The sequence below is a fragment of the Apostichopus japonicus genome, chromosome 2 (assembly GCF_037975245.1).
Source record: "Apostichopus japonicus isolate 1M-3 chromosome 2, ASM3797524v1, whole genome shotgun sequence".
NCBI classification, from domain to species: Eukaryota; Metazoa; Echinodermata; class Holothuroidea; order Aspidochirotida; family Stichopodidae; genus Apostichopus; species Apostichopus japonicus.
Window position 1 is genome coordinate 10,144,205 of NC_092562.1, and position 26,381 is coordinate 10,170,585.

The window sequence follows — 26,381 nt, forward strand, 5'->3', positions numbered from 1 at the left end:
TTTGATGGGTTATAGTCGGTTTTCGAAGATTATTTTTTACACATGTTGATTATGGGTATGTAAACTCCTAAATTAATGGAAAATCTCAACAACAAAAATTGCCTCCATATTTGGTCTTTAATATCAGGCTGCATCAGTCCAATCGAATTTCTGCAAAGTGCCCTTCGATGTCGGTGCCCCCCCCCCCATCCCCAGATTAAAAGTGCTTCCGCCGCCCTTGAACAAATGTGTTAATGTGGAGTGTTCTAGACCTACAAAGCCTAGTCGATGAGGCGAATGTTCGTAAAAGCACACCAAAACCAATACGTTCACTTCGAATACTGCGAACTCTGTATTAGAAAGTAATAACATGAAATGTGCCACCGTAAAGCGTTTAGTCTACACGCTATAACTTATTTGATGCAAATACTAGCAAAGTACACTGCAGTGGAATTTCTTGTTGGCAACTTGCCAAGAAAAGTTTTTACATTATGTCAAGTTCAATGGTACAGTATAAACAGGTGCGGACATCGAGCCCAGCCCAACCATTTTGTGTTAGGGGTTAAATATTTCTTTTGGGTAAAGTGTGAAAACAGATTATTTTCCAGAGTTGTTGGAACAATTGTAGGCACACAAAGTCGGCATATCTGCTAGATATTATTGATATGAATATATTTAGGTTTTCGATTTTATTTGATTTTCATTTTGGAAACTATGAGAGATTTGTTTTACTTAACCCCCGCGAAAAGTCGTACCACTCAAAATATTGCGCTTCAGTTAGGAACAATGATTTCCCTGCCCAGTGCATTGACTTTTTCAAAGATAGTAAACGTTGGCCGTATCGGGAAAGCTACGGTAGAAATAGCGTGTGTGTGCGCTGCTTGGATGATATATACCCCCGCGAAAAGACTCACTGCATAGCTGTCGATCGCTGTTCATATTCTCTATTGCAATTACCAGGTTCGGACGTTTTCCAAGGTTTTCCAAGCCTGCCGCTATGCCCGGAGTTAACTCGTTGAAACGCGGGTTCAAATTGCAGGGCTTATCTGCGGTTACAGTTTTTGCTCCACCTATCCTTGCTTGAAGCAAGACCGCGTTCGTGGGACCGGGGTATAATTAATCTATACTAGCTTCAACTTTGTGAAGTAATCTACACTTTCAAACTAGAACATGATTCTTACACTGTAAGCGTGTAGTAATTACACTATTTAACGTCTATCTTTTCCACTACTACCCAAACATGGTACACTGGTGCTTCAGTCCCATATCACCCTACCTACAGTACAGACAGTACAGTACGAGCGAAGTAAATACCAACATTACTACAAATGATGATATGATTTAAAGTTGCATGGTGTGTTTGAACAAAGACAGACACAAAATATTTAAGTTCAAAATATTGGCATATCTTTTAAGCAGTCCAGGGTAAAACTTTGGGCAAGGAAATCCTGTCAAATGCTTCCAATATTCATAAAAGTAACGACCAAAAGTATGAAAATTGATAATGCGTAGTACACGATATCCATTCAACTTAACCGCACCCCTTGTTTGAACAAGCCAATGAAAGTATACTAGGAAATGCATATTCAGTAAATCGAAACAACTCACAAGTCATCATTGATACCAACCAACACAACAACTACTGTAGTCTAAATAGAACGCTTGCATATTTGTATACATGCACTAGTCTACACAATGTATCATATCCACACAGTACATTAATATTGTATAGTATCCTAAACCTTATTACATCGTTACTGCATTCCCATTAATGTCCACTTTCGCAAGCATGAAAGCAAGTAATTGCCGTAAGAAACCTGACAAGAGAATGAAGAGACTAAGTAATCCTCAACGAAAGTTAAGAAGAACCCAGCAATGGAGGGATTTACTAAAAAGACTAATCTTAATCGGCGGAGAACATCACAGAACGCTAACTTCACTGTGCAATAATTTAATATATTGGCTATATGCCTACTTGTGTTTTACGGTATATTTCTTTAGCCTAGGCCTATAACGTAACGTGGTGAACTGTGGCTCGATCATACGGATCGAGGCTCCCTTTTTTCAATCTTGAACTTTCCGTGAGGCTCGACGAACTTACCAATTTATCGTCCAGCAAATTCAATGAATATATGGGCAGTGGTAGCAGGTTTCGTCAAATGTATTTCGTGTTTACTTGCAGAGTGCTGTAGTGATCAGCTGATCGAAGTACTGTGTTAAATATTCATATCATACTATGTTTAGAGGCGTGGCCTAACGTTTGTAATAAGGGCAGTAAATGTACCTTTTCTTCCTCGTTTTTGGTTTATCTTCTTATTAATGCTACACAGGGTCATTAATTGGTACATTAAAACCAGGAACAATGCCAGCTTTTTGTTGCAAATTAAGAAACAACATCAAGCCCGAGAATATGCCAATGTATTTCTTTGTTCAAACACACAGTGCAACTTTAAAAAATTTTTTTTGTAAAAACACTTTATGCCAATATGACTATTCTCTTGTTACTAATTTATTTAGCTTTTACCATGTTACAAACAGCAGGGCTAATGCCTGTGTCTTTGTCATACACTGTATACATGTGAGAACTTATTCAAGGCAATTTCAGTGTTCTCAGAAATGAGAAGTCTCTGTCAGTCAAGGTTTTCATGTTTTCCTTTCATTTGGTATAAACTAATAAACTGAGAATATTGAGAAGTTTCAAAACTGCAAATACATGGCAGAAAAACATTAAAAAGCTGTTATTTTAACCTCAGTTTGAACATGTTTAGAAGATTAGGTTATTTGGGGAACTTGAATTTACATTTTCTTGGAAACTTACTACCACTTTTTCTCATCACAGACAGACCTGTGTCTGGATCTGTTTGAAAAGTATACTTAAAAGAATAGTCCAAGCCAAGTTTTCTTTCTGACATGTTAAAGAGGAACATAATCTAAGCATTTCTGGTGAAATTTGCATTCAATTTCTATGTACCGTTTTTAAGATACTGACAGTTAAAAGTTGCCACCTTTCGTACCAAAAGTGACCTGGAGCAAACAGGTGTGATCATTGCTATGTCACAGTTGCACACTGATAAATAATGTTCAGAATGCTAAGATTATGTTCCCCTTTAACATATATATATATCAAAACGAAATTTTGATCTGGACTATTCTTTTAAGGCATTCACGCAGCGATTAAAACTTGTTTAATCATATAAACACCAATGAGATTGTGGGTTTGATGTGATTCAGTACTGCCCTTGCAAGTTCAAAAACTTACCTGGTTGGGACAATCATAACTACTCGTAGAGCCTACCTGTCTCCTCACTATCACAGCATTTTTGCTCTTTATGTGTCTACGGGTAACTGCTGCATGAACCTTTCGACACTTGGTCGCAGCTGATCGAAATCAAGGTTGTTTTTGTTGGCATAATGTTGATAAATTAATGCATGTTTGGTAGCTTACTAGGGTTAATAATTCATTTGATGCTTGATATGACTTCCATGCACTCGTATATGAATAAGCCTCAGTTTGGCCGATGGCAATGAATTTTGACTTTTCATACTGTAGTTCTAAGGAATTCATGCAATTTCCACACTGAACAGGGAATAACAATTTTGTCATGCATCTGATTGGTAACTTGAACAAACAAAAGAGAGGTTAAAAATCGTATAGGATAGCAAAACGATGGGTACAAAGATGCTACCACGTTTAAAAGGCCTGTATAATATTTTAGCACGCAAGTACTGTTCTCAGAATAATATATGTCTAAGGAAGTGGAAGGTGACCCAGCAGTAGTACCACAGAGGTCAGAGTAGAACAGTCCTAACAGTGACCAATCTACTGTACAGATTAAAGAGGCCATTTTCAAAATGCATTTTGCAGAGCAGTACAGAAAGAATGTAAAAGATTGCGACATCAATTTCATTGGGCTTCTTTTAACATACTTCAGGTTTTTCAGGTACAGGATCAGATATAATAACCGTGTGAACAGATCTCGGTCGTACATATATGTCAGATACATTTATCCTAATAAATCTCCCTTTTACCTGCTTGGTGAGTTAGTTTCTTCTTCTGACTGGCCTCTAAGGTCGTGTACGTTCTCAACTCCTCTCCCTGTCTGATATTGTCACCATTTACGTCCACCTTATCCTTCAAGTGTCCACGGTGTGTGCTCGGCAAAGTGGGCACCACGAACGAGCAGATGTCATCGCAGTCCCCGTTGACCTCAATCTGCTCCTGCTTGATGTGCTTTAGGTGATGCGGGATGGGAGTGGTGGAGTTCGACGGGGGACATGGTGTATCGCTCTGTACCCTGATGGGTGGGATGGGCCGATTAGAATAACCCAACGATACAGGCATGTGGTGCGAGTTTGGGGAGCAATGAGACACGTCATCTTCCATGATCACAGTCAGTGCTGCAAAGATTAAATTATGAATTATGAATTAAATTATAAATTAGATGCTCATTAACCCGTCTGTATTCTGTGCATGTTTTTGTCCCTTCTGTTACTGTTAATTGTCATATAGCCTTTGAAGAAGATCCTGCTAGGATCAAAACGTCAGGCCAACTTACTTTTATACATTCTCTTACACAGGCTCTCTAGTGGATAAGCAGTTTGCTAACAGTTTTATTTTATTAAGATTAAATTATAGAAGAAACTTTAAAGGACTATAGACAAACTCAAACATCCTTTTTTATAGTCTCTGTGATAGTGTTAATGGTGAATGACCAACTTTGACACCAACCAGCCAAGGGAAATTTTGCGATTTGAGGAGTTTTGCGAAAAAGAGGACTTTAAGAAGACAAAATCCAACCATCATCGTTGGCCTATTGTGTGAAAGAGATAACTGATCATGATGAACAAGTTAACTTTTAACAGCTACAGTATCACAGATTTTAATGCTGCTTTCATAACCAAGCCAGAAGACTTGATCAAGTCTAAATACCACGATATCATCTTCAATTTTTTTGGGTAAGTTATTAATTTACTACCATGTTTATTTTTAGTAATGGAGAGATGAGTTTTTCAAATGTTGAATCAAAAATATTGAAGCTGTTTTACAAAACCCAATGATGGCATTGGTTTCAGTGTTCACAGTTATTAACATTCTAACTTGTAAATTATACGAACAGAAAGACAAATGGAAATTAAAAAGTTTCAGATTCTAATGGCACTATGACATCATAGATATATGACAGACCTCTCAGGCACAATAACCCTTTTACAATAGGGTAAGATCTCCCCAAAGGAAGCAAGATTTTTCTTAGAGCTCTGTTTGGGGAGATTTTTTCTTCACAAACAACTCATATGTCATATATAAGTTAAAAAAAATGGCTCTTTAAAAAGTCAATGATGGGAACATTATATGTGTACACAGCCCTCCTGGATCATTAAAAACTAATTCGATAGAATGTGAACTGGTGGGCGTCAGGGCTTACCACCAGACACATATGTACAACTTATGTATTTAAGTAGGGAGTCTATTTTGCAACAAAATCTCCTTTTTCAACAGCACTTATATGCAAAATGATAGAATTATTTTCAGCTTTTCAACCCAAAGAATTAATTTAAGTAGGGAGTCTATTTTGCAACAAAATCTCCATTTTTCAACAGCACTTATATGCAAAATGGTTAGAATTATTTTCAGCTTTTCAACCCAAAGAATTAATTTAAGTAGGGAGTCTATTTTGCAACAAAATCTCCTTTTTTCAACAGCACTTATATGCAAAATGGTAGAGGTATTTTCAGCTTTTCAAGCCAAAGAATTCCACCTTCATTACCCATATATAGTATATTGTGAAGTCTCCATTATATTTCATTGTCATATATACGTTTCAAGACACACTTGAGTTTATCATCAGGTACAATCACTGAACAGGCTCCATTGCTAGCTACAATATATATATATACCTTAGTTTTTGTGGCCCATGGTCCTGCCATCCTGACAAGACAGTGGCTAAAATCCTGGGTGAACTTTGACCCTGGTAAGGGTCAATGTAGATACAGTGCACTACATTATGACCAATTTGTATGCAAACTTGCAAAAGTTGAGAAGAGCCTGGTTTTAGGCACAATCAAAGCACTATAGATGGATTCTAACTATTCTTTGATTGACAGCTCAACATTGTGGTCAAGTTGTTTCTCTTACCTTCATGTGATATATATATGATTTAGTAGAGTGGACTCGGTTTAAGCACCATCTTGTTTGATGGATCTACATTTTGTTAACATCCTACAAACCAATCAGGCTACCAATTAAACTTTGAATATTTTCTTGCACGTACTTGAACGGAGTCCTCTCACTCCGCTAATAATCGCTAATAAGTGACTAATTAACTGTTCCATTTAAACAAATAAACAGTGACAAATTGATTGCCCAGGCACTGTCATTTATAGATCATATTATTAATCACATGCAAGTTCTGCAAGGCTACACAAACAATTCTTGGAAAGCCAATCAGTGGCATAATTCATTATCAAAACTTAACGTTGTGAACAGCTTCATAGGACTGTAATGTAGCTGATTCGCAATACAATGAGATCTGATCTGGTCACTCTGGTCTCAAAATCTGCAGATTTGATGAAAGATACACATGAATGTGCACATAGCAGCTAAAATTTGCTAACTGAATCATTAAGCAGTGACTTTGTTATAGTTATATACTGGAATCAATGGAACTGATGATTCCTGACTTGTCTAAAAACCAAGAGAACAAAAATGCTAAGCATGGAATTGAAGTTTAGCAAATCAAATCAGAAAACACGTGTCTAATGACGATGAATGGTAGATTCGGGTGGAAGAGGGTGACCTGAGATGGGGCCATTGGGGGGGGGGGGGGTGGGCACAGTGCAAGAATGTTACCAGTTAATAGGCTACTTAGGTAGATATGCAAAGGTTAAGGAGACAGGTAAGAGAGGAGTGAAGTTAACCATTCTGTCGATTATACTAAAAGAAACAACAATAATTACAATGCATTTACTCTTCCAGTCCTGATATGTAGCTAATTAATACTACTTCATCACAAAGAAAAAAAAAAATTACGATAATTCTTCCCACAAGTACTAATTTTTCCCAAAGAATGACAATTTATGCAAATCATGGCCAAACAATTACCCTCCAGGTTTTGCCATCAACAAAATATGTTCAGCTGATGGCAGTTGTGACAATTTTTAGGGGAACAAAGTGATTTTGACTTTCGCTACAAACAATGATCATTGCTCTAGATCCGTGGTTTTCAACCTTGGGCTCGCGGGCCCATTTGGGCCCGCGAAGCCGATTTTGTGGGCTCGCGAGCATTGCCCCAGTAATGATTAAAAATTGTGGCATTTTTGGGGGCTGGTGGCGAAGGCACATGATGATGTTTCTTAGGAAGCCTCTTCGATGAAACCTTGTACAACGGGTAAAATTTACTCAACCCTAACCCTATAAGACTAGTATAAGAGAATACCATTGAGGGTTGCAAGAAATCTTTGAGATAGGCTCTAATTGGGCAGTACCTGTCATCTGATCACGGAGGAACATACATAGCTCTGATTGAGTCCCCGGGTCACTTGTGTCAAGAATACACTAATAAACGCTGTGAAATTGATTTTATGAAGTTGATAACTTTGCAGGGTAGGGTATGGGCTCGCGAGGACGGCTCGGAAGACGAATTGGGCTCGTGATCGAAAAAAGGTTGAAAACCAAGGCTCTAGATGGATCAGGAAATTTAGAAATATGATATAAAATAATGCATCCAATGTAACCAAACCACAACCTAGTCTCAAATTATAACAGATTTCCAAGTTGGGAATTAACCACAAAATTATTGTCCTTTTTTTTCTTTTTTTTTTTGTGTGGCTTTGGTCTTAGACCTATGACAATGCAACCAAACCTAACCATTAAACATCACCTTCAGTACTGTAAGTGGTGAGTTTCTGATGAAAACATAAGAATAAATGGTACACATACTTCCATAAGTTTACCGATGCAAAGATGATCGAGTATGTTCTGAGCTTTCTTCATGTCAAACCTTTTTACAAAATTCATGAAACAAAATATACCACTGTATAATTAATATATTGTCGTTATTTTCTATGTTCTAAATCTTTATTTATTAAGAATAATTCAGAAACAAATTGATCAACTAACTCCCGTAATAGTTTTGTTGTTGTTGTTGTTGTTATCAATCCAAAGCAGTCACTCACTCAACCTTGTTTGCCTGAAAATGTCCTAACTTTCTGAATAGTCTTTCATTCTACCTAGAAGTATCTTCATTTCCACAAAGGTAATAGATCCAATACCGTCAAAAATGCCCCCATTCTTCATTCTCCAAATTTTTAGAGTATCAAGTGTCATAAATCTCTCCCTCACTTCTAAAGTCCATCCAATCATACTGGATTTGTTGTGGATGGTATACATGTAATGAAAATTCCTGGCACATTATAATGAAAATTCCAAGAAGTTCAAGTTTCTCTATTTCCTGTCTGTAGCTAGGCAACCCAAATCTTTTGTTTGCAATATGACAACCTTTATCCTGCATTAACTAACAGCTTTAGTTTTTCTTTAGTATTCTCATTTCTTTTATTTCTTGTTCGGTTTGTTTGAATTATTTCTTACTCACTTATAACAGAAATTCCCAACACCTTTTTTGTTCTTTTTATGTCTTGCTTTTTTTGGGGGCAATATTACCAATTTTGATTTTCAAATTATGTCAGGTGTGAAATGTCAGTAGTATCCTTCTTTTGAGAATATGAAGTGAAAAGTGGAGATTTTCAATTTGAGCAAAAATCACACAATTTCTCTGTTAAATATCTGTGGTATTTAAATGCCAGAGATATGAATACAACATCATATTTTGTTAAGTTTTTCTGACAGTTACTGAGTTTTTAATAGTTACAGAGAAACTATCAGGTCCAAAATTGGTGGGTGACCCTTGCAGTAAAGTTTGTGTGCTTTTGTTACCTTTTTGCAAGACAGGGAATGAATGACATATTTTTACTTAAAAAAAAAAGATATGAAAAACAATTTCATTAAAATTAGAGTGTTGTGCTCATCAAAATTTCTTATTTTAGCCCAGGTTAATATGTTAACACCTAGTAAAAATAAGGAATTTACATCATAGAAAATTAGGCAGTGACTCCCTGTACATCATCAGTATACATAATTAGCTAATGTTTATTCATAAATGAAACTACAATTAAGAAAAGACTTGTAAAATGGTCAATCTTTGATGGATTTTGATGGGAGTTGAAGCTGTTTCCATGATAAATAATTATGCATACATTAGAGTGATTAGACTAGAGTACTGTCTAGGACAATGTTGCTCCCAGGTGTCTGTAGAACTTTAAGTACAGTACACACCACATGGTCACATCTATTTCTACCATCTTAATTTTTAACATCAAATGATGCTGATTATGCAATCTGCAATCGAACAGAACATTCAGTGGTCTGGGTAAAGGTCTGTCCAATGTGTAAAACATTGTATATCTTGTACCCTCGTCTGAAGGGTGGTCCACACAGGAAATGAATATGTTCTGTATGGGTGGCGTACTGTCATGATCCCACGGTTGGACATTCTCAGTCCAACTGATTTTAGAATCTGTTGGATGTAGCTCTTAAGACACATGTTTTTCCCAGGATTTGTCATATTGCATACAGTACCTCTTATCTCTACAACAATATTCACTAAAGACTGATCCGATGATTAACGCAACTAACTGTTCAGGGACCTCCCACTGGCGATCGGAATCAGATCCGATCAAGAGGGAGATCAAATTTGCAAGTAGAAAGAGATTACGGATTAAGATGGGTACTTGGCTTTGCACACTGGTTCAAGACTGGAGGACCCATCCAGAACACAGCCACAAATGGATCTAGCCATTTTAGCCAGCTGTCAAAAAACACTATTATGGTAGTTAGGTTGAAATACTCTCTCTTGCTTCTTACAACCCCAGTGCAAGAGTCCACATCTGTCCATAAATATAGAAATCATGAGCCTTGTTCACATTTGAGAACCAGAAGAAGGATCTGATACCACAAGAGCTATGTAGTCCACATAGACCCGCTAGAGTCTCAAGGCGGGGTAAATTGTACCATAAAATAGGTACTTGATTTGTTTACAATTATCAGGGCCTATTCTTGCTTGCATTTGCTCTTTTGTGCAGCGTTGGTCCACCAACCATTCTCAAATATGGACGCCACACTGGGGTCAGCTTCATAACCTCTCGTGGGAAAGGGTACTCAAAGAAAAGTACCTGTACTAAAAGGAAAGTAGGTACTCAATAGAAAAAAAAAACAGGTACTCAAGGGAATGCAGGTTTTCAAAGGAAAATGGGTACTCAAAGGCAAACATGTGAATGTGAGCATGTGGCTGGCACCAGATACATACCTGAGTAACTGAAAAATGCTGTTCACCTTGTTATGGCAGTTCAACTCACAGTACAATTTACTGATGAGGTGACACAGGTTCCAGTAAATATATTAGCTAAAATATCTTCAAAGGCCCCTTGAGATTACTTGACAAGTTGACATACAAGCTGATATTTTCGGTTTTCAAAGAACTTGGCAAGATGTATCCAAAACAAGTCCAAAAACAGTTTCCTGCTCTGAAGAGTTAGGTTGAAGAGCTAGGTAGTGACAGGAGGCCTGCAGAACTAGTCATACACACCCTACCATATGGATGAATGCAGCTGGTATCTGTATAACACGCTGATGAGGAAAGTTCTGGGAAATTCCCCAAAACCTACTGGTTTGGGATATTTATGAGGCGACGATACTTAACCGCGTCCCAACTACATTTGCACTTTCCCAGATCTAAATTAAGCTACATGAATGGTAACACATCAGACTATCAGCACTGCCACCCAACCCCCCCCCCCTCCCCATCTTCCTACTTCCTAGAAACCGCCCACTTTCTACTCCTTCCGAACCTTCTCTACCATTCAGAAGATGACGCTATGTGATTTTTCGGACAACCTTGCCTTCATATTTGTTGTCCAAAGGATATTTTTGGTTGTCCAAAATGAAAGCACCAAAAAATCACAAATCATGTTCAAGGTTAATGTGACAATTTTCCATTAATTCATTCACTGAAATCAAGTTTGGTAATTCAGTTGGTATAATGGTTTAGGCCTAAATTATGTCTGTTTAAACCTGGGCCCTATGATGCTGTGCTCTTGTTCCAATATGGAGACTGGTTAGGTCTTGTTATATGCTGGGCCTGCAGGTTCCAGTTGTTCATGTTGTGTTTTGCTCTCCTGAACTTTCTGTTGTTTACTTTTTCGGCTCTTTGACAGAACTGAGGTATTGCCATGTATTAAACAACAAAATCTGGGCCATTAGGTTGATAGACGAATTCTCCAAGTTACACTAATCGAGTTGCCTGATGTGGTACATCACAAATATCGTGTGCACTAAAGTTACTTAATATTTTCTCAGGGAATATTATGTTAGTTACGTTCGTCCTGGGATTTTCCAAAACTTGGATTTTTAAAATAGTGCGCGAGAGCTGTACATTATAAGTAATACTACATACATCGATTAAGCCTTGTAAGTTAGCACTGTAACGTTAGACTCGTGTGTTCTTCACCAGTAGAATCACTGTGGTCGAGTGGTATGGACTTCGGTCTGTGACACAAGATCCGGGGCTTCGATTCCTACCTTCGTCTGATAAGTCCCAAAAGGAAGAAATCGGTCGTGCAGTTGGATTTTTCTGGTGTGTTGTTCTTTATTTATATAGAACATGGCCTAAAGCCCTAAACTCATTTTTATTTTGTGTATGTGTGTATGTACATATCAGTACTAGGCTGGCTAGCATGTCAGTTTCCTATTAGACTTGTTGGCATGTTGTGTTGATATGAATTTGGTCTCATGTTGCAAACTTCATATTCATATTTGTTTGCCTAACTCTACAATGTTTACTGCTATACTTGTCTCCTAGTGATCAAGTTCAAATTGATAAAACCCTCAGCGACAAATTGTAAGCTAACATACAGTACACTTTCTGAGGAGGTTTCTGTCCATAGAAACAGGAAAACAACAGATCTTTGCATATGTATACCATAGCAATTTCCATTAACCTTTGTAAACTAAACCAAGATTGATTGACAGATTAACATACTACTCTTCAGTCTCAAGTGGCCATCATATAGAAAAAGTCTACACAACATGTGACTAATGCAAAGGATACGTTGTGTCATGTTATAGCACCTCATAAGCTCTGTGTATTTAAAGTAGAACTTGCATCAGATAGCACAGGGCATTCTGCCATTCTGCAATCTCAATTTTACCCCTACATTTATCAATTAATTCAATTTACTCATAGCCATGGCTGTTTTTAAAATCTGATCGTTTAGATTCTAAACTTCCATTTTCGTTACTGTGATATTGTTAAATCATGTTGAAAATGATGGTTGAAAATTTATTGTTATGGGGAGGTTTGTGGTGGGGGGGGGGGGGAGGGGGAGAAAGCAAGAAGGAAATAAATATTTTAAATTCAATGGCTAGCTACAAAATCTGGTTGTTATAGCTGGCATCTCCTCATGTAACTCTATCAGGTTCACTAGTTCCATGTAGGGCTATATTTAAGTTATTTTTTAATTAATAATCAGCAGTTATATTTATGACGCTAAAGCGACCACAAATAGGGAGAAACCTGCAAGGGCTTATGGACTACAACTTACACGTCGGGTGGTTTCCAATTCAACATTTTAACTCAAATTTGGAATCTTTTCAATTTTTAGTCATTTCAGATGGGAAAACCGTAGATTGCTCTTGGATAAAAAATCCGACCTTACTAGCTACCTGGCCAGGAATCGAACCCCGAACCTCCCGATTGCTAAGCCTCATTGCTTCAAATTCCACCGCCTTAATCCACTCGGCCATAGCACGGTTGATTCACTTCTTATCAAACTCTTAGTACAGAAAAGTCCCCCTCCCCTCCAAAAAAATTATTATAAGGAACACAAACCCAGCCATCATTATTGGCCTATGACATAAAGATAACTGTCACGAAGAACAACTTTCCAAAACAGCTAAGAACACTTTTATGCCATTTGGGAGCTACCACAGATTTCATGTTTCTTCACGCACAAAGCTGAAGATTTGATGAAGTCTAAATATAACATCATCCAGCCACATGTGCAAGCGTCAATGGTTTAGGTTTTTCTTTAAAGATATTACAGTGTTTACTTTCTGTAGTGAAGATTTGCAAATACTGAGTCTAAATAGTTTTGCACACTTTGTGTCAGTACACATGTGGACTTGCTTGTTGCTCTATAGTTTGTTCCAATTACAAAAAAAATCACAACACCAAAACAGAAAGTTGGCACGTTTGGTCTGGCAAATTTTACAGACGCTTCTTCACCTTGGGGAATTTTTTGGTTTGTTTTTGATAATCTGTTGTTTTTAATAAAGTGCTATTGCAAAAGTCATCTTCCCCACAGAATTAGTGTCACTACACATTTGTTGTTGTTTTTTTTTTGGGGGGGGGGAAGGGTTTGGAAAATGGGGAAATAGAGAGGGGTGATGGGGAACGATTACTGGAAGTTGAATTTAAAAGTGTACTACTATGCTATCAATCAGATCATATGAATGAATTAGAAGTATTTTGGTATACCCTGTGCAGCCTACTCATAATTGTAAAATAAAAATGTTAACTTTTGCGAAATGTTTGACCACTGGTTTATAGCCAGTTTGTAAGGCAATGAAAACCAAGCCATACTTGAAGTTTGCTAGCAAATCTGTCAATATGTTTTTGACAAAAGTAAAGTCAAATGATGAAAGAAAGTTGCAAAGTTACTGTATGTCACTATCAAGTAACTTATTTTATATTTAGCTTTCTCATATCAGCTAGACTGTTATTTGTTTACAATCGTGAGTTGAAGTTTAAAGAGTGCAAAAACTTTAACTTTATGGTATTTTACCTAACTTAAGTTCAGGTTGGATTCTGCACTTCATAAGACAATTATGCCTATCAGAGTATAGGCCTAATTACTATTATTATAATTTAATAGGTACCAGTATGGTATCATTATTTGCTACAGAAATTGTCCATAGTTTCTTCACAAATTTATCTACATATACTGTAAAATGTAGATGTGTGTAGTGTATGTTGTTAACACACTGCGAATGCTAGATGTCATGAAAAATAGAAAAAGATATCATTTAACATAGAGTTTCCTGTAGATGCTTATGTTCATCATAATCATAACTGGACCAAACGTGCTGCAGTAGGTCAATACCCGTATATGCTAGGCTACTGCCAATGCTGGTTAGTAGGACTAACATTAACTCTAACAAGATGTAATATATACGCTAACGTTCATATCTAAAGTTAGGCCGGGCCCTAGGCCTTTGGTTAGAACAGGCCTAACTTAAAATAACTTCTAAAATATTTGCAACTGACAAGTAACATGGGTTAGCCTAATTAGTAAAAGTAGGCCTAACCTGAAGCCCAGATAAAACTAAAAAGGTAAGTTAGACTAACTCGGCTAGGCCTAGACACTTTTAAGTTTGCCAACTTACATTACTTAACAAACGAACCAAAACCGTAGTTAAGGCTACAAACTGTCTGCCTCTAAAAATTAATACAGTAGCATATATGGTTAGATATAACTATGAATTATAAGACCAGGTAACACCGACACCTTGGTGTGTATGGGCCTAAGCTACACCGACAGTATTTACAACTGTGTACGTTAGGAGTTAGACTTCGGAAGGCCATATACATGTAGGAATTCACCAAGTCTTATTCTTAACTTTATGTGAGCAAGAAACAACTTTTGACAGTTGTGAAAAGTTCTTGGAAGTTACCTTTTGCCTGCAGTTACAGGAACAATGTCTAAGGAACTCCATAAATCCACTTAACTCCTGCTATCCATTTGCGTCTTAAGTTTGAAACACCTTCAAAAAGTTCAGAATGTAGTTGGATAATAATCTCTTTTCAAACTTTCCTATGAGTGGTGCCGTGCTGATAACCGCAGTACCTGTTCGTTCCTTCGAATAGATCTGTAATGAGGTACACTTTGTACAGCACAGGTACGCACAAACCCAAACGGTAAATGTTGAACTGTACACTTGCTGTGGTGGAAAATGACACAGAAAAAGAACTGTCAATCTTGAAACTGTCAAATTGGTTAGCGCCCTCCATACGTTGTCATAGTAACATTCCTCATTGAAATGTCAAAGTTCTCCCACAATCAATTACATATATGATTCGTTCATGCGGTTCAAACCAACAATCTAAAAAATAAGGCAAAAAAAGTAGGCCATGAACGTGCTTTCGTAATTTCATAAAGTAACGTACCATCGTTAGCTGTAAAATTGATCACAATTTTAACCTTGATTACATTTCTGCATGTTTCTCAGAATAACGACCTTTTTGACAGCAACTGCAATCATGAACTCAGCGAAATATAGGCCATGGAGTGTATATTTATGTCAGCAAATATAAATTACTCAAGAACCTAGGAAATCAAAGAGGATATGGCATAACGGGTCCTATTTGTTAGCTTGCGTCCGTTTATGATATTAATTCTAGATCACTTTCAATGGGGTTCATTGTCGAAACGGCCGGGATGAAGCGAAGACAGTTTTAGTCAGTAGTAATGACCATTCGTGACAACAATATGTTTACTGGCAGACATATTATCGCCAGGAATGTAAGTAGCATGTACAAACAGAACTATACTTTGCTTTTGTTGCACTATATCGCCAGAGTTGAATTCAAATGCCATAACTTCAGTCTATGTATGCCAACCAAGTCAAGACTAGAGAAATAAACTAAATGGGCTACTATCTTACATGTATCTTGCCGTTTACCAAATTAACTGAGAAGCTTTTTGGTAACTAGCAACTAAACTATGAAACTATCGAAGTATTCGGCATTTAGTTAAAGCATTTTAAGCAGACAGCATCTGGGGAATGTTCTTTAGTGACCATGCATCCATTATGGCCTCCAGTCCGGGGGAAACATTTAGTGCACTCACAAAATACTGCCAAAAATAGTCTGTCTGTCTGTCCGTCGGTCTGTCTATCTATCTATATATCTATCTTGATAATTGAAATTGTAGTGAGTTGGAAAATCCAGAACAGTTCCAAAACTTCCAGCCTCCACCGGGATCGAACCCGAGCCTCTCGCTTTATAAGCGGACACCCTAACCACTAGGCTATGGACGCTGATTGTATGTCCAGAGGTTCGAAACCGGTAAGGAAGGTCGTAATGCCACTGTAGGCGTTTGTCACCTGTATCAAACAATACTAGTTCTGTTTTGGTGACATAGTTTTGCCTTACTCTAGAGATCAATTACATGATGCTAACCAACTCGAAATCATTTGTGATTCCTAAAGTCGGATCTCGAAAGAGATACTTGGAACAGACGTTATGTTATTTAAATGGAGGTAAACGACAAAGGCAAATGAATATCTATATATAATTGAAATCGTTCGATCAAAATCATTACGATTTCAATTATATAAGTTAGTGGATATGTTCAGGGTGGATTGGCCTATTTTGAAAACTTTGTTACAGTTTCACGGTGAAATTTTTGAGATTATTCCTCGACATCCGAGAACAGGTCCCACAGGTTATTCTATCATAGTTGCATTCTACCTGTCGCATCTACAGGAATGCAACTGCGAAGACATGTAACTCGGATAATAAATATTACAAGATCCATAACAACAATAATAATCTGGAGTCAAGCAAAATTAAAAGTTTGAAGCAGTTAATTTTGGAAAATAGTTTCAGGATAGAGGGCATTTTTGGTTAAGTAAGAAATGGCGGTAGGGAGACAGCAAGTGCTGAAAGAGGAAATGAGGGCGATCTTTCCTTTTGTTGCAGTCGGTTTAACGAAAAAAAATGAAATGACGTTCGACTATTTATGGAAAAGTCCTTATTAAACAATTAGTGACAACAACATTCGAAGGGATGTAATATTATCTAACAGGAAATTGTTTCCGCTAACACTTTCATAGCGGATAAATGTACGCCTATAATCTAATATAAGGGATATGTGAAACTCCAAGGCTAACAAGTATAGATGTGTTTTCGCCCCTTCGCAAAAATACGTCGATGCTATTTTGTTTCACAGCAGCGTGCGTGGGAGGTGACAGGGCACCCAAACCTCCATCGTCAGCCGGGGGAGGGGGGCAGGGGGGGGGGGGTCAGTCCTCGCGATATGGTCCATTCGCAGGATTGTCCACATTTATGTTGGGAAAAGTAGCCCGCTCGTCGCCGAGTGTACACCTCTTTCTATTTAACCTCACATAAATCTTTAAGAGTAATTTATATCACCAATTTGCAATTAGACCTAAGTATCATTTGATCAAAAGCAAATGCTATAGTGACAAATGCAGTAAAAACCTGATCGCAGTGTTACAAAGGTCACAGAGCCCAAGCACCGCCCGACAAAGATAGTCCCTGAAAGACGATGGGAATCCTAACTCTCTCTGGGGCTGCCTCCGACGGGCGAGCCCTACTACGAAATACAATATATTGCATCTATACATCAAATAGGAGTATAACAAGATTCCATAACAAACAACACGAATTAAATATGAAATCGCGCGTGTTACTTTGAACTCAGGAAATAACTTTCACATTAGAGGGCGTTTTCACGAAAAAATAATAAAGCCGGGATGCTCCAAACTTGGAAGTAGTTTATGGCATTATCTTTATAATGATGGTGGTGGGATTCTAACCGGGGATTATGTTTCTCATGTAAAATACTTTACTTAGGTGCTCTTTGGTTAAAAGGCCCTATACCAATCACAAACACTTCTTCGATGAGTAAGTTCCACTTCAGGTTTCAAGACCTGGGGAATACCAGCGTATATATCAGATGTTTTCTAATTATAATAAAAGAAAAATTAAGACCAAAAAAGGGGGGGGGGGTGGGTAGGTGTCAATACAACACTGGGGGTGAATACTGAACTAGTATACTAATACTCCTGCCCACACCTACCTTCCATAATCTGTGTTGACCAGAGAGAGGCAAATTCCTGTCAGGGAATACTCGTTAGAGAACCTAAAATGGTGATACGAAAGGTGATGGAGTGAAAGCAGGAAATAGTAATTTTTGCACAACCTAACTCAAATCACAAACACAGTTAAATCTAATATATGTTGGCCATTTATCGCCTCAGGAGGAACTCAAGTGTGAATAAGGGAAGAAGAGGATTATTCTTTCGGAGGGGATCAGAAATAATCACCAGCACAAAATAATACGCATCTGAAGTGCACTTAGGTAGAAATGGGCCAATTTAGGAATCCCAGGAGCCCATCACAAAATCCATCTCACTTATTTTGTACACAGATCAAGGTGAACAGTTTCATTTCTTCATTAACCATCAACAGGATAAAATAGACAGACAAAATCCAATTTTTTTTCGTTTCCTCATTGAAGTACTTTTATAATTCCTAACTATTCACAAAAATTGCTCACAGAACTATATATTACAAAACAAAGACGCTATAAATTAATACATCACAATATTGAGTACATTTCACATGAATCAAAGGCAAAGAGGTCAAAGGTGAATCATTATGTAAGATTAGGAATGTACACAAGTCACATGTAAACACGATTGAGACCAACAAAAATCTACCTCTCTTCTTACGTTGGTATTAACAAGAAACTCTATCGACAAGAGTCAGTATCACGTACGCAGAAATGATCTGAAAACAGAACTCTAGGATTTATATTCAAAGAAAAACAGACATTCTAGTCTCCTCCCTCCCCCCTTCAAGAAAAAGAAAAAAAATTGATTCATTTTAAATCATCACAAAAAACGAGCTAGCTGCTTAGAATTTATCGGTACTAATGATGTTGTCACATAGGCCTATTATGCCCATTAATTATCAACTGTACTGTATTGACATTTTGCTTTTGTGAATACAGATTAAGTACACACACCTATTGCTTGAAAGTGCTCGGAATCAAAGGTTTGAAATCAACAGCAGGTCGTTGGTTAGGTGCGGCCCGGTAAATTTTTCACTCCTTATATCTGGCCCATTCATTCAAAAGGTTGCCCACCCTTGCTGTAGATGTTCAGCAAGGAGACCAAAACCTCTCACCAAAAATGTTCGTTTGCGATCGTTTGCAATAATTGGTGTTCAAGACAAATCTGAGGAAATTTACGGTCAAAATTCTGTCACGGTGAAAATTTTATAATAACTGAATCTTTTTTTCTGCAATGTTTGTTGACTAAAATATCAAACTCTCACTTGGGCATTTAAATGATTGCACATAACTGATTCTAAACTCTCAGCATACCATCTCGTTTACCTGTGACCTTTGCACTCTTAAGGACCCTGCGTATTGGACATTCCACAGAGGAGAGATCAACGTTACACAGGCTGAGATGATTGCGATGTTGTGAAAACTCTTGTAAATGTAGAAGCTTCTAGAAGAATTCACTTGTGCATTCTTGGATCTTTACATAAGAGTAGAACATTCTGGTAGAGTGCTAAGTTATACATATAGAGCAAACTGTCTAAGCTCATCAGAGGATTAAAGGCATTCAAGACTCGCCCCAAACCGTGTGCCGCCATCTACAAAAGTTAACTTTCCGTTGCTTGCAAGTGAAGTTTTTTTCGTGTCGCTACAAAATGCAGACAGTAATGAAACGTGATACCTTGTTATCTTTTATCTAGACCTTAGATGTCCATTGCTGCTATGTACACTGTGTTGTGGGTATTGACAGTAGCTGCATGTATTGACTGTGCACTAGTGTCTAATTACCTGTGTGTGTATTTTCTGGGATCGATGGTGGTGTCTAACACTCCTGTTACACCTCATTCGAAACTAGGTCAGATTACCGGCATCAGACGTTTCTTTGTGTGAGAGTCTTCGATGCCATTAATATAACCATATCATTATTAATGTATCTGTCATTTAAAATTGAAAATGGAAAAGAGCAGAGAGATCTGTAGCTAGGACAGTATTTTGAGACAAGTGGCTTCTGGATTACAAGTGCAGAAGTCACTGGTTCTAGCCATTAAATTCTTGACTCATTTCCATTGTCTCAAATTTCCCTGTCAGTTTTCCATCTGTGTTTTTCAATTTCTTAAACTTGATTCATTTTCAAAGATTCCGACATCACTACCACAATGTTCGTACAAGCTCTGAAAGTTTAGTCTTCATGACAGGGTATTAAATTAAGATGGAAGGGTGTATACTGTCACTAGGTAGTAGTATCGGGGTTGAACAATTCCTGAGGATAACATAGTTCCTTCCATCAGTTCCTCTGAAAAGTGTTATCTTTCATCAAGAGGTTTCATACATGAGATGGAGCAATAACCTCCCCCTCCCACCCCCAGACCTCCCACTTACCAACCCCTCACAACACCATGGATCAATCTATCAGGCCCAATGAATCAGTTGAACTTTACAAGACTCCAGAGGGTTCCATATTTTGATGGCGCCATGAATACTACCTACGGGTGCTACATATTTCCCTCTTAGATGGTTCAATGAATAAAGGAGTTTTAGCAAAAGGCTTCACACATGACACTGAGTAATGACAACCCTCACAAAGTCACACAAGGAGGTCATAGTTCCTCGAAGCATAATTCCTTCTCAATAATGGCGTGGGGTCTATTTGATTTAGGCTTCCTACATCAGATGGTGCTAGACAGAATGGAACAGGGCAGTCGCCTCCTCATGATACTGGAGAACCTTCGACCGAGAGTCGGTGAACGGAGAAAAAATGATCGTAACCTGATGTGATGATGAATCGGAGATGCTTGGCTGTCGATGAGTCGACCTACGTGAAAATGACAAAACGCAACGATAAAGAAACAAAACGAGAGAGAAAAAGAACAGACGATTGCAGCAAAAGTCAAATAGCAAAAGAAATCAAGATGACACATTACATAAATATTCCAGACAATGTAATCTCAAAGATCTTGCTATTAATTCTTGAAATTTTGGCTTGAAAATGACTTAATTACTACATCAGCAGATTTTACAGCGATGGATTTTTCTTGTCATCATGGCACATGTTTCCAATAACTTACTTTCTCTTCATAATCAGTGTTATTATTTTTTCAGACTTCCTTTCACTGAGCTGTACTCATTCAAGGCTTCATCAAAATGCTGTTTTTTTGAAAACTTAATTTTTTGTTTTTGAAGATAAATGTTTTGTACATTATACGGAAAATCAATGACACTCCACCAGAATGTGGGCTTGAGGTTTTCTTTGGGCCCATGAAGTATAGCAATCTTGCAGTTAGTACTTACAAACTTGTTCAAAGTGTCACCTACAAGAACACCTTATATTCTATAGTAAGCTAACTTGCCAACAGTGTGAATATGCAACAGTGAATCCTTAGCATAGTTATCTTCCTAATTCCCGTTAAGTTTGCATTACCTAATGTGGCTAGAGTGAAAACACTGTGTAGTGTGGAGTGAACTGCATGTGTGTGCATATGAAAGAAATGGTTCAACAAAGTTTCACAAAGATCATGACTTTCCTTCATTCTGTCTACAAAATCTGGGTCTGTGTTTTTGTTAGTCCAAAACTTAGATCATGCTTCATGTAATCATTGATATACAAGCTAGAAAACAAGGTGATACAAAACTGAACATAGCCTAACGATAGCGCTGCAATACCTTGCCAACAATCCACCACTAAGTGTTCCCTCTTTCTCTGGCATTTTCATGCAATCTGGTCTTTGTGTAGATCAATTGCACATGTCTTTATGCGTTGTGAAAGCATACAGGCTATCTCCAAATTTAGAAAATATCACCGAATCCCGATATTCAAGCACAGTTATGTAGGTTTGATATTAAGTAAGCGAATATGAGGTCATGGAAAACCCTGAATATCCAACCGACCGAATTACTGTTGGACTAATAACCGATCTGAAGATCAGAATCATATCCGTTGTGGTTGAATCAAAAGGGAATCAGTGTAAAATTACCATAGATGCAAAAGCTAAAAGGAGATATACATTGATCTATTCATGGTGACAGTAAATGACAAGATTATTCACTGAACAAACCTTAAAAAGTTTTGTTTTTCACAAGGAAGAACAGTATATGCAATCTGGCCACTATAACTACCTTCTAATTAGCCGACAGACATTTCTTAAACGTAGGATACAGTGTGAATTTGCCAACATTTAATGGCATATGCGACGGTATGGCCTTGTTAGTGGTTGTAAAGTTGCATCATTTGAATAGGTCATTGCATTCAAGCTGACCATAAATAACAAGATGTTCAGTCACATGCTACTGAATATTCAGTACATGCTAATACAATAAAGCTGACCTTATACTCTTCCGTCTGTAATGAAGCATCGGATGGAGACAGCTCAGCGTCCTTCAAAGTTTCAAAATCTGTTGGTTCTTGCTGAACACTGCGCTCTATTTTGAGGCCCTTAACTGGAAAAAGATAAACATGCAAGACAATGACGACAACATTGAACGTTTGTTTTCAAAAATAAAATGTAACATATGACTACTACTTTATACAGCAGTGTAGGAGGCACACACTTGTAAGGCTTTTGGCTGTTATTTTAACATTGATACAACCCACCACTGAGGGCTGGACCTGTTTGGTTGGCTTGACTCCACTGGAGTGGATCCACTCCTCTTTGAGTGGATTCACTCCTCTTTGGGGGGATCATTGCCCTAAAAATTTCTTTGCTTTATTTCAGAATCTTTAAAGTGATTGGAGGTAATGGTAACAGTTTACCATTTTACCTATTAGGGTATTTAGTTACATTTTCTTTTTATTGCCAGTAGACACATGTTGCTTAAATTTTGTCAATTCAAAGGGAATGCCAGTGGGAACATATTTTTAGCAAGTAGACATTTCATGCACTGGTAATTTTTTGTAAATGGTTCAACTGATTGTGAAATTCTAGGTCTGTAGAAAGTCCATTATTCATCATAGAGTATATTAACTTATTCAGCTTGCTTAAGGCTCTGTTGTAATGTATTCCTATTGCTTTTGTACACAACACCCAGTGGCTGTGATCATACTTACCTTGGAATGAATTGACTTTGATAGTCTTCAAATTCACTAATGTTGTAAAGCTTAGGATGAATTCCTGTGGGTACAGCCCAGTTGAGGCCCAAAAGGTATCTAGCCTCCTAGGAATGAAGGGAAATAAAATAAAATAAAACTGTCGAAGGTAAAATGCCAAACCTTCTTACTGCAGTGTGTACATAAGATACATAACTTACGACTCGGTTTTATCGATTAAGAACTTGAACATTTTCAAAAATCTATTTGACATGTTTACTAGACTACTTGGGGGCAAAGCTATTGTGAGGGCAGGGGAAATTTAATCAAAAAGAAACTTTTTGTTGAAGAATGTATCTGACACTCTCATTCCACACTTTGAAACATCTAAAGCTGGTCGCACACTCCCTGACTGACCGCGACCGGACAGACGTAGCTTTCCATAATCATAAAGACACCCATGGTCTAACAACTGACCCTTGTACAACTCATAAGATTATTGGTTGGCTGGCCTTTGATATTCAGACAGCATTAAGTTTTATGAAAAACCTGATCATTCAGGCTTATTGATGTATGAAGGGACTTCACCATATGTGACGCAACTCTCCATTTGGAGTAATCTACACTGCATGATCAACGCTTTTATTATTTGTAGTGATGTTCACGGTGCGTGTTCGTGTATGTTTGGAATAGTTTGGAATAAACATACTAATTTAGAATCCGTACTATTCGACTACCCAATCTGGAACTCTACCCCTTTAATTCATTCCAGCGAATCATTCACGCGACGCACCTATTCACTGACTGTTATTCTATTGATTTGGGAGACAGACGAGCACACACATTCAGCCGGATTATACTTTGTTATTCTGCCGAAGTAAGCTTTCCCATTCATATGGTACGGATTCTAAAGTTAGGCCGGAATAAAATACACAACTTCAGTCTTGGCATCTGTTGTGCGACCATACAACTGGTAAATTACATTAACCGCCCCAAGTTAGGTCTCAAAATTTGGACCAGTCTAGCCTACATAGGCCTATAGCCCCTAATATAGTCAGTATTGCGAAGTTCGGCATACTGCGAAGTTCAGACGCCCTAAGAAATACACGATTTCACCATGAAAACCTACAGGAAGAGCCAAATTTCACCAAAAAGTACGAAGCTACAGTTATTTTCTCTCCAAAATGACCCTTGTGCAAGAAATTACTTACATATTTGTCAATAAAATGACGAAGATCTATGAAGTCTGTTATAATTACTGAAAGAGCAACTGCGCCACCAATTTTATCACCAGCGCCACACTGTAGGTTGGGTGTCCGAACTTCGCAATACTCTAGCAAAGAAATACCAGTTCCACAATCACGAAGAATCTTCTTGGAATACAACATGAAAACAGTTTGCAGGAAAGAAAGTTTGACCGTGTATCATACTAAAACAAATTTCTCCTACCATATCAAGTATATTTTCTTGTGATTTATACCAGAAGATTTAGTTTTGGGGTGTTTTAAGGCTTAGGTGTCCGAACTTCGAAGTGACCATGCTACTACTAGTATAGTCAGTATTGCGAAGTTCGCCATACTGCGAAGATCGGCCACCCTTAAGAAATACACGATTTCACCATGAAAATCTACAGGAAGAGCCAAATTTCACCAAAAAGTACGAAGCTACAGTTATTTTCTCTCCAAAATGACCCGTGTGCAAGAAATTACTGACATATTTGTCAATAAAATGACGAAGATCTATGAAGTCTGTTATAATTACTGAAAAAGCAACTGCGCCCCCAATTTTATCACCATCGCCACACTGTGGGTTGCGCGTCCGAACTTCGCAATACTCTAGCAAGAAATACCAGTTCCACAATCACGAAGAATCTTCTTGGAAAACAACGTGAAAACAGTTTGCAGGAAAGAAAGTTTGGCCGTGTATCGTACTATAACAAAATTCTCCCACCATATGAAGTATATTTTCAAATGATTTATACCAGAAGATTTAGTTTTGGGGTGTTTTAAGTCTTAAGTGGCCGAACTTCGAAGTCACCATCCTACTAGGGTACTAAGTAATACTAAGTATAGTAAAGGCTTCATAATTGACGCACCCCCGTAATTGACGCACCTTCAATTATTACTAGCAACGATACAGCAGGCCACCTAAACTTTTTGCAGTCAAGCAGAATTACATATTTCATGAGTTTGAATCCATTTGAGCTATTTGCTGACCAAATTGTGGTATTTTCTAAGCTTTTAATACCCTCTCCCCAGTTTTGCACGTTTTTTGGGCATTTGGAAATCTTACACCCTAAAAATACCCAACATTACCTCAATATGATAAAACTACTCTCTGTGACCTCACCTGTCTGAGCTTAGAGGCTCAGAGCATAGCAAACAGCATCTAAAGTCAATGGATGTATACTAAGGCCTACACTGCAGTTAGCTTATCGACGAAAGTGTCAATTTAGGGGTATAAAAGAACTTGACACGGCAGACATTTTGTGGTCAAATTCTGCTCATTTGTACGGTGCATAAGCACAGAACCTTAAATATTTTGAGATCAGAACATTTCTGAGGAACTACACATATGAAAAACACATACAGTTGAGTGTTTTGGATTTTTCCTTGATAGATATCTTTGATCAAATCCTTAAATGCGTCAATTATGAGCCCACCATGCTACTAGTATTGGGACTCTACTGATCATTCATACAATTATTTTTGCATACAGTAGTCTACCACTAAATATGATGGGGTTGAACATATTTGTTACATGTCTGTCTAATAGGTAGGATTCGGAAATTAGGAATACAATATGCCTGTCTAACGTCCGATTTAGACTAACGTTGTGAGTAGGCTAAGCGGAAACGTTACTTAGGATAGCTTTTACACTGGTTTCGATTTGTTCAGATTCTAATAATTACATTCACTGCCAACAGCCCGATTCATGGAAAATACTGACCACTTTGTCCAACTCACCCATCAATCATATTTTCTGGTGGATTTCCTGAATCACTTGATGTTGCCAGGAGAATTTGAGCTCCGGATTCAGCGGTTGCTACGTCCATCTTCAATTGGCTTTACGTTGTTATGATGGTCTGCACTATACAGCAGCTCGAGCTTCAAAATATTTACAAGCATGTCAAGTGTTGTTCATGAATAGCGACACCTTTTTATCGCACAAATATCCTCCCTGTAGTGCCAAATTCCGTAGATGAAAAAGTTTTGATCGCTCCACAAGTGGAAGGAAAGAGGTGAGTTCGTGGACTTGTAGTCTGGTGGGGGAGGGAGGTGACACGAGATGGTGATAATGATGGATTTTAGTCAAGAAAGGTAAGAGCTCAAATAGCACGTAATTGAGAAAGGAAGAGGTCAAAAGGCTTTAATTGTGAAGACTCCCGCACAAAGAAACGTCTCATGCCGGTAATCTGACCTAGTTTCGAATGAGGTGTAACAGAAGTGTTAGACAC

General features: G+C 37.8%; 2 protein-coding genes across 2 annotated transcripts in view; both read right to left on the minus strand.

Moving 5' to 3' along the window:
* LOC139977448 (zinc finger protein GLIS3-like) overlaps positions 1 to 15,039 on the minus strand; it is a 67,462-nt gene extending 52,423 nt beyond the window's left edge. Inside the window, exons 1-2 of the mRNA XM_071986791.1 lie at positions 14,762 to 15,039; positions 4,009 to 4,377 (exon numbers count right to left, since the gene is read on the minus strand). Of these exons, the coding sequence (XP_071842892.1) occupies positions 4,009 to 4,363 (355 nt within the window). The 5' untranslated portion in view covers positions 4,364 to 4,377; positions 14,762 to 15,039. The remainder of the gene's footprint in view (positions 1 to 4,008; positions 4,378 to 14,761) is intronic.
* A 3,274-nt stretch (positions 15,040 to 18,313) lies between these two features.
* On the minus strand, positions 18,314 to 26,044 carry LOC139977534 (intraflagellar transport protein 25 homolog). The gene is made up of 4 exons (XM_071986913.1): positions 25,891 to 26,044; positions 22,946 to 23,052; positions 22,226 to 22,338; positions 18,314 to 20,716 (listed from the first exon to the last, which is right to left on the minus strand). Exons 1-4 carry the CDS (start codon positions 25,977 to 25,979, stop codon positions 20,612 to 20,614), a joined length of 414 nt encoding a protein of 137 aa, XP_071843014.1. The 5' UTR covers positions 25,980 to 26,044; the 3' UTR covers positions 18,314 to 20,611.
* Between the last annotated feature and the right edge of the window lie 337 nt (positions 26,045 to 26,381).

What these genes read in the sequence shown, in the direction of transcription:
- LOC139977534 (XM_071986913.1), bottom strand. Translation starts at nt 25,979, where the DNA reads ATGGACGTAGCAACCGCTGAATCCGGAGCTCAAATTCTCCTGGCAACA. An exon ending in CCAGAAAATATGATTGATGG is followed by an intron (nt 23,053 to 25,890) that starts GTGAGTTGGACA and finishes CTTCATTCCTAG; the next exon opens with GAGGCTAGATACCTTTTGGG. An exon ending in CAAAGTCAATTCATTCCAAG is followed by an intron (nt 22,339 to 22,945) that starts GTAAGTATGATC and finishes ATCTTTTTCCAG; the next exon opens with TTAAGGGCCTCAAAATAGAG.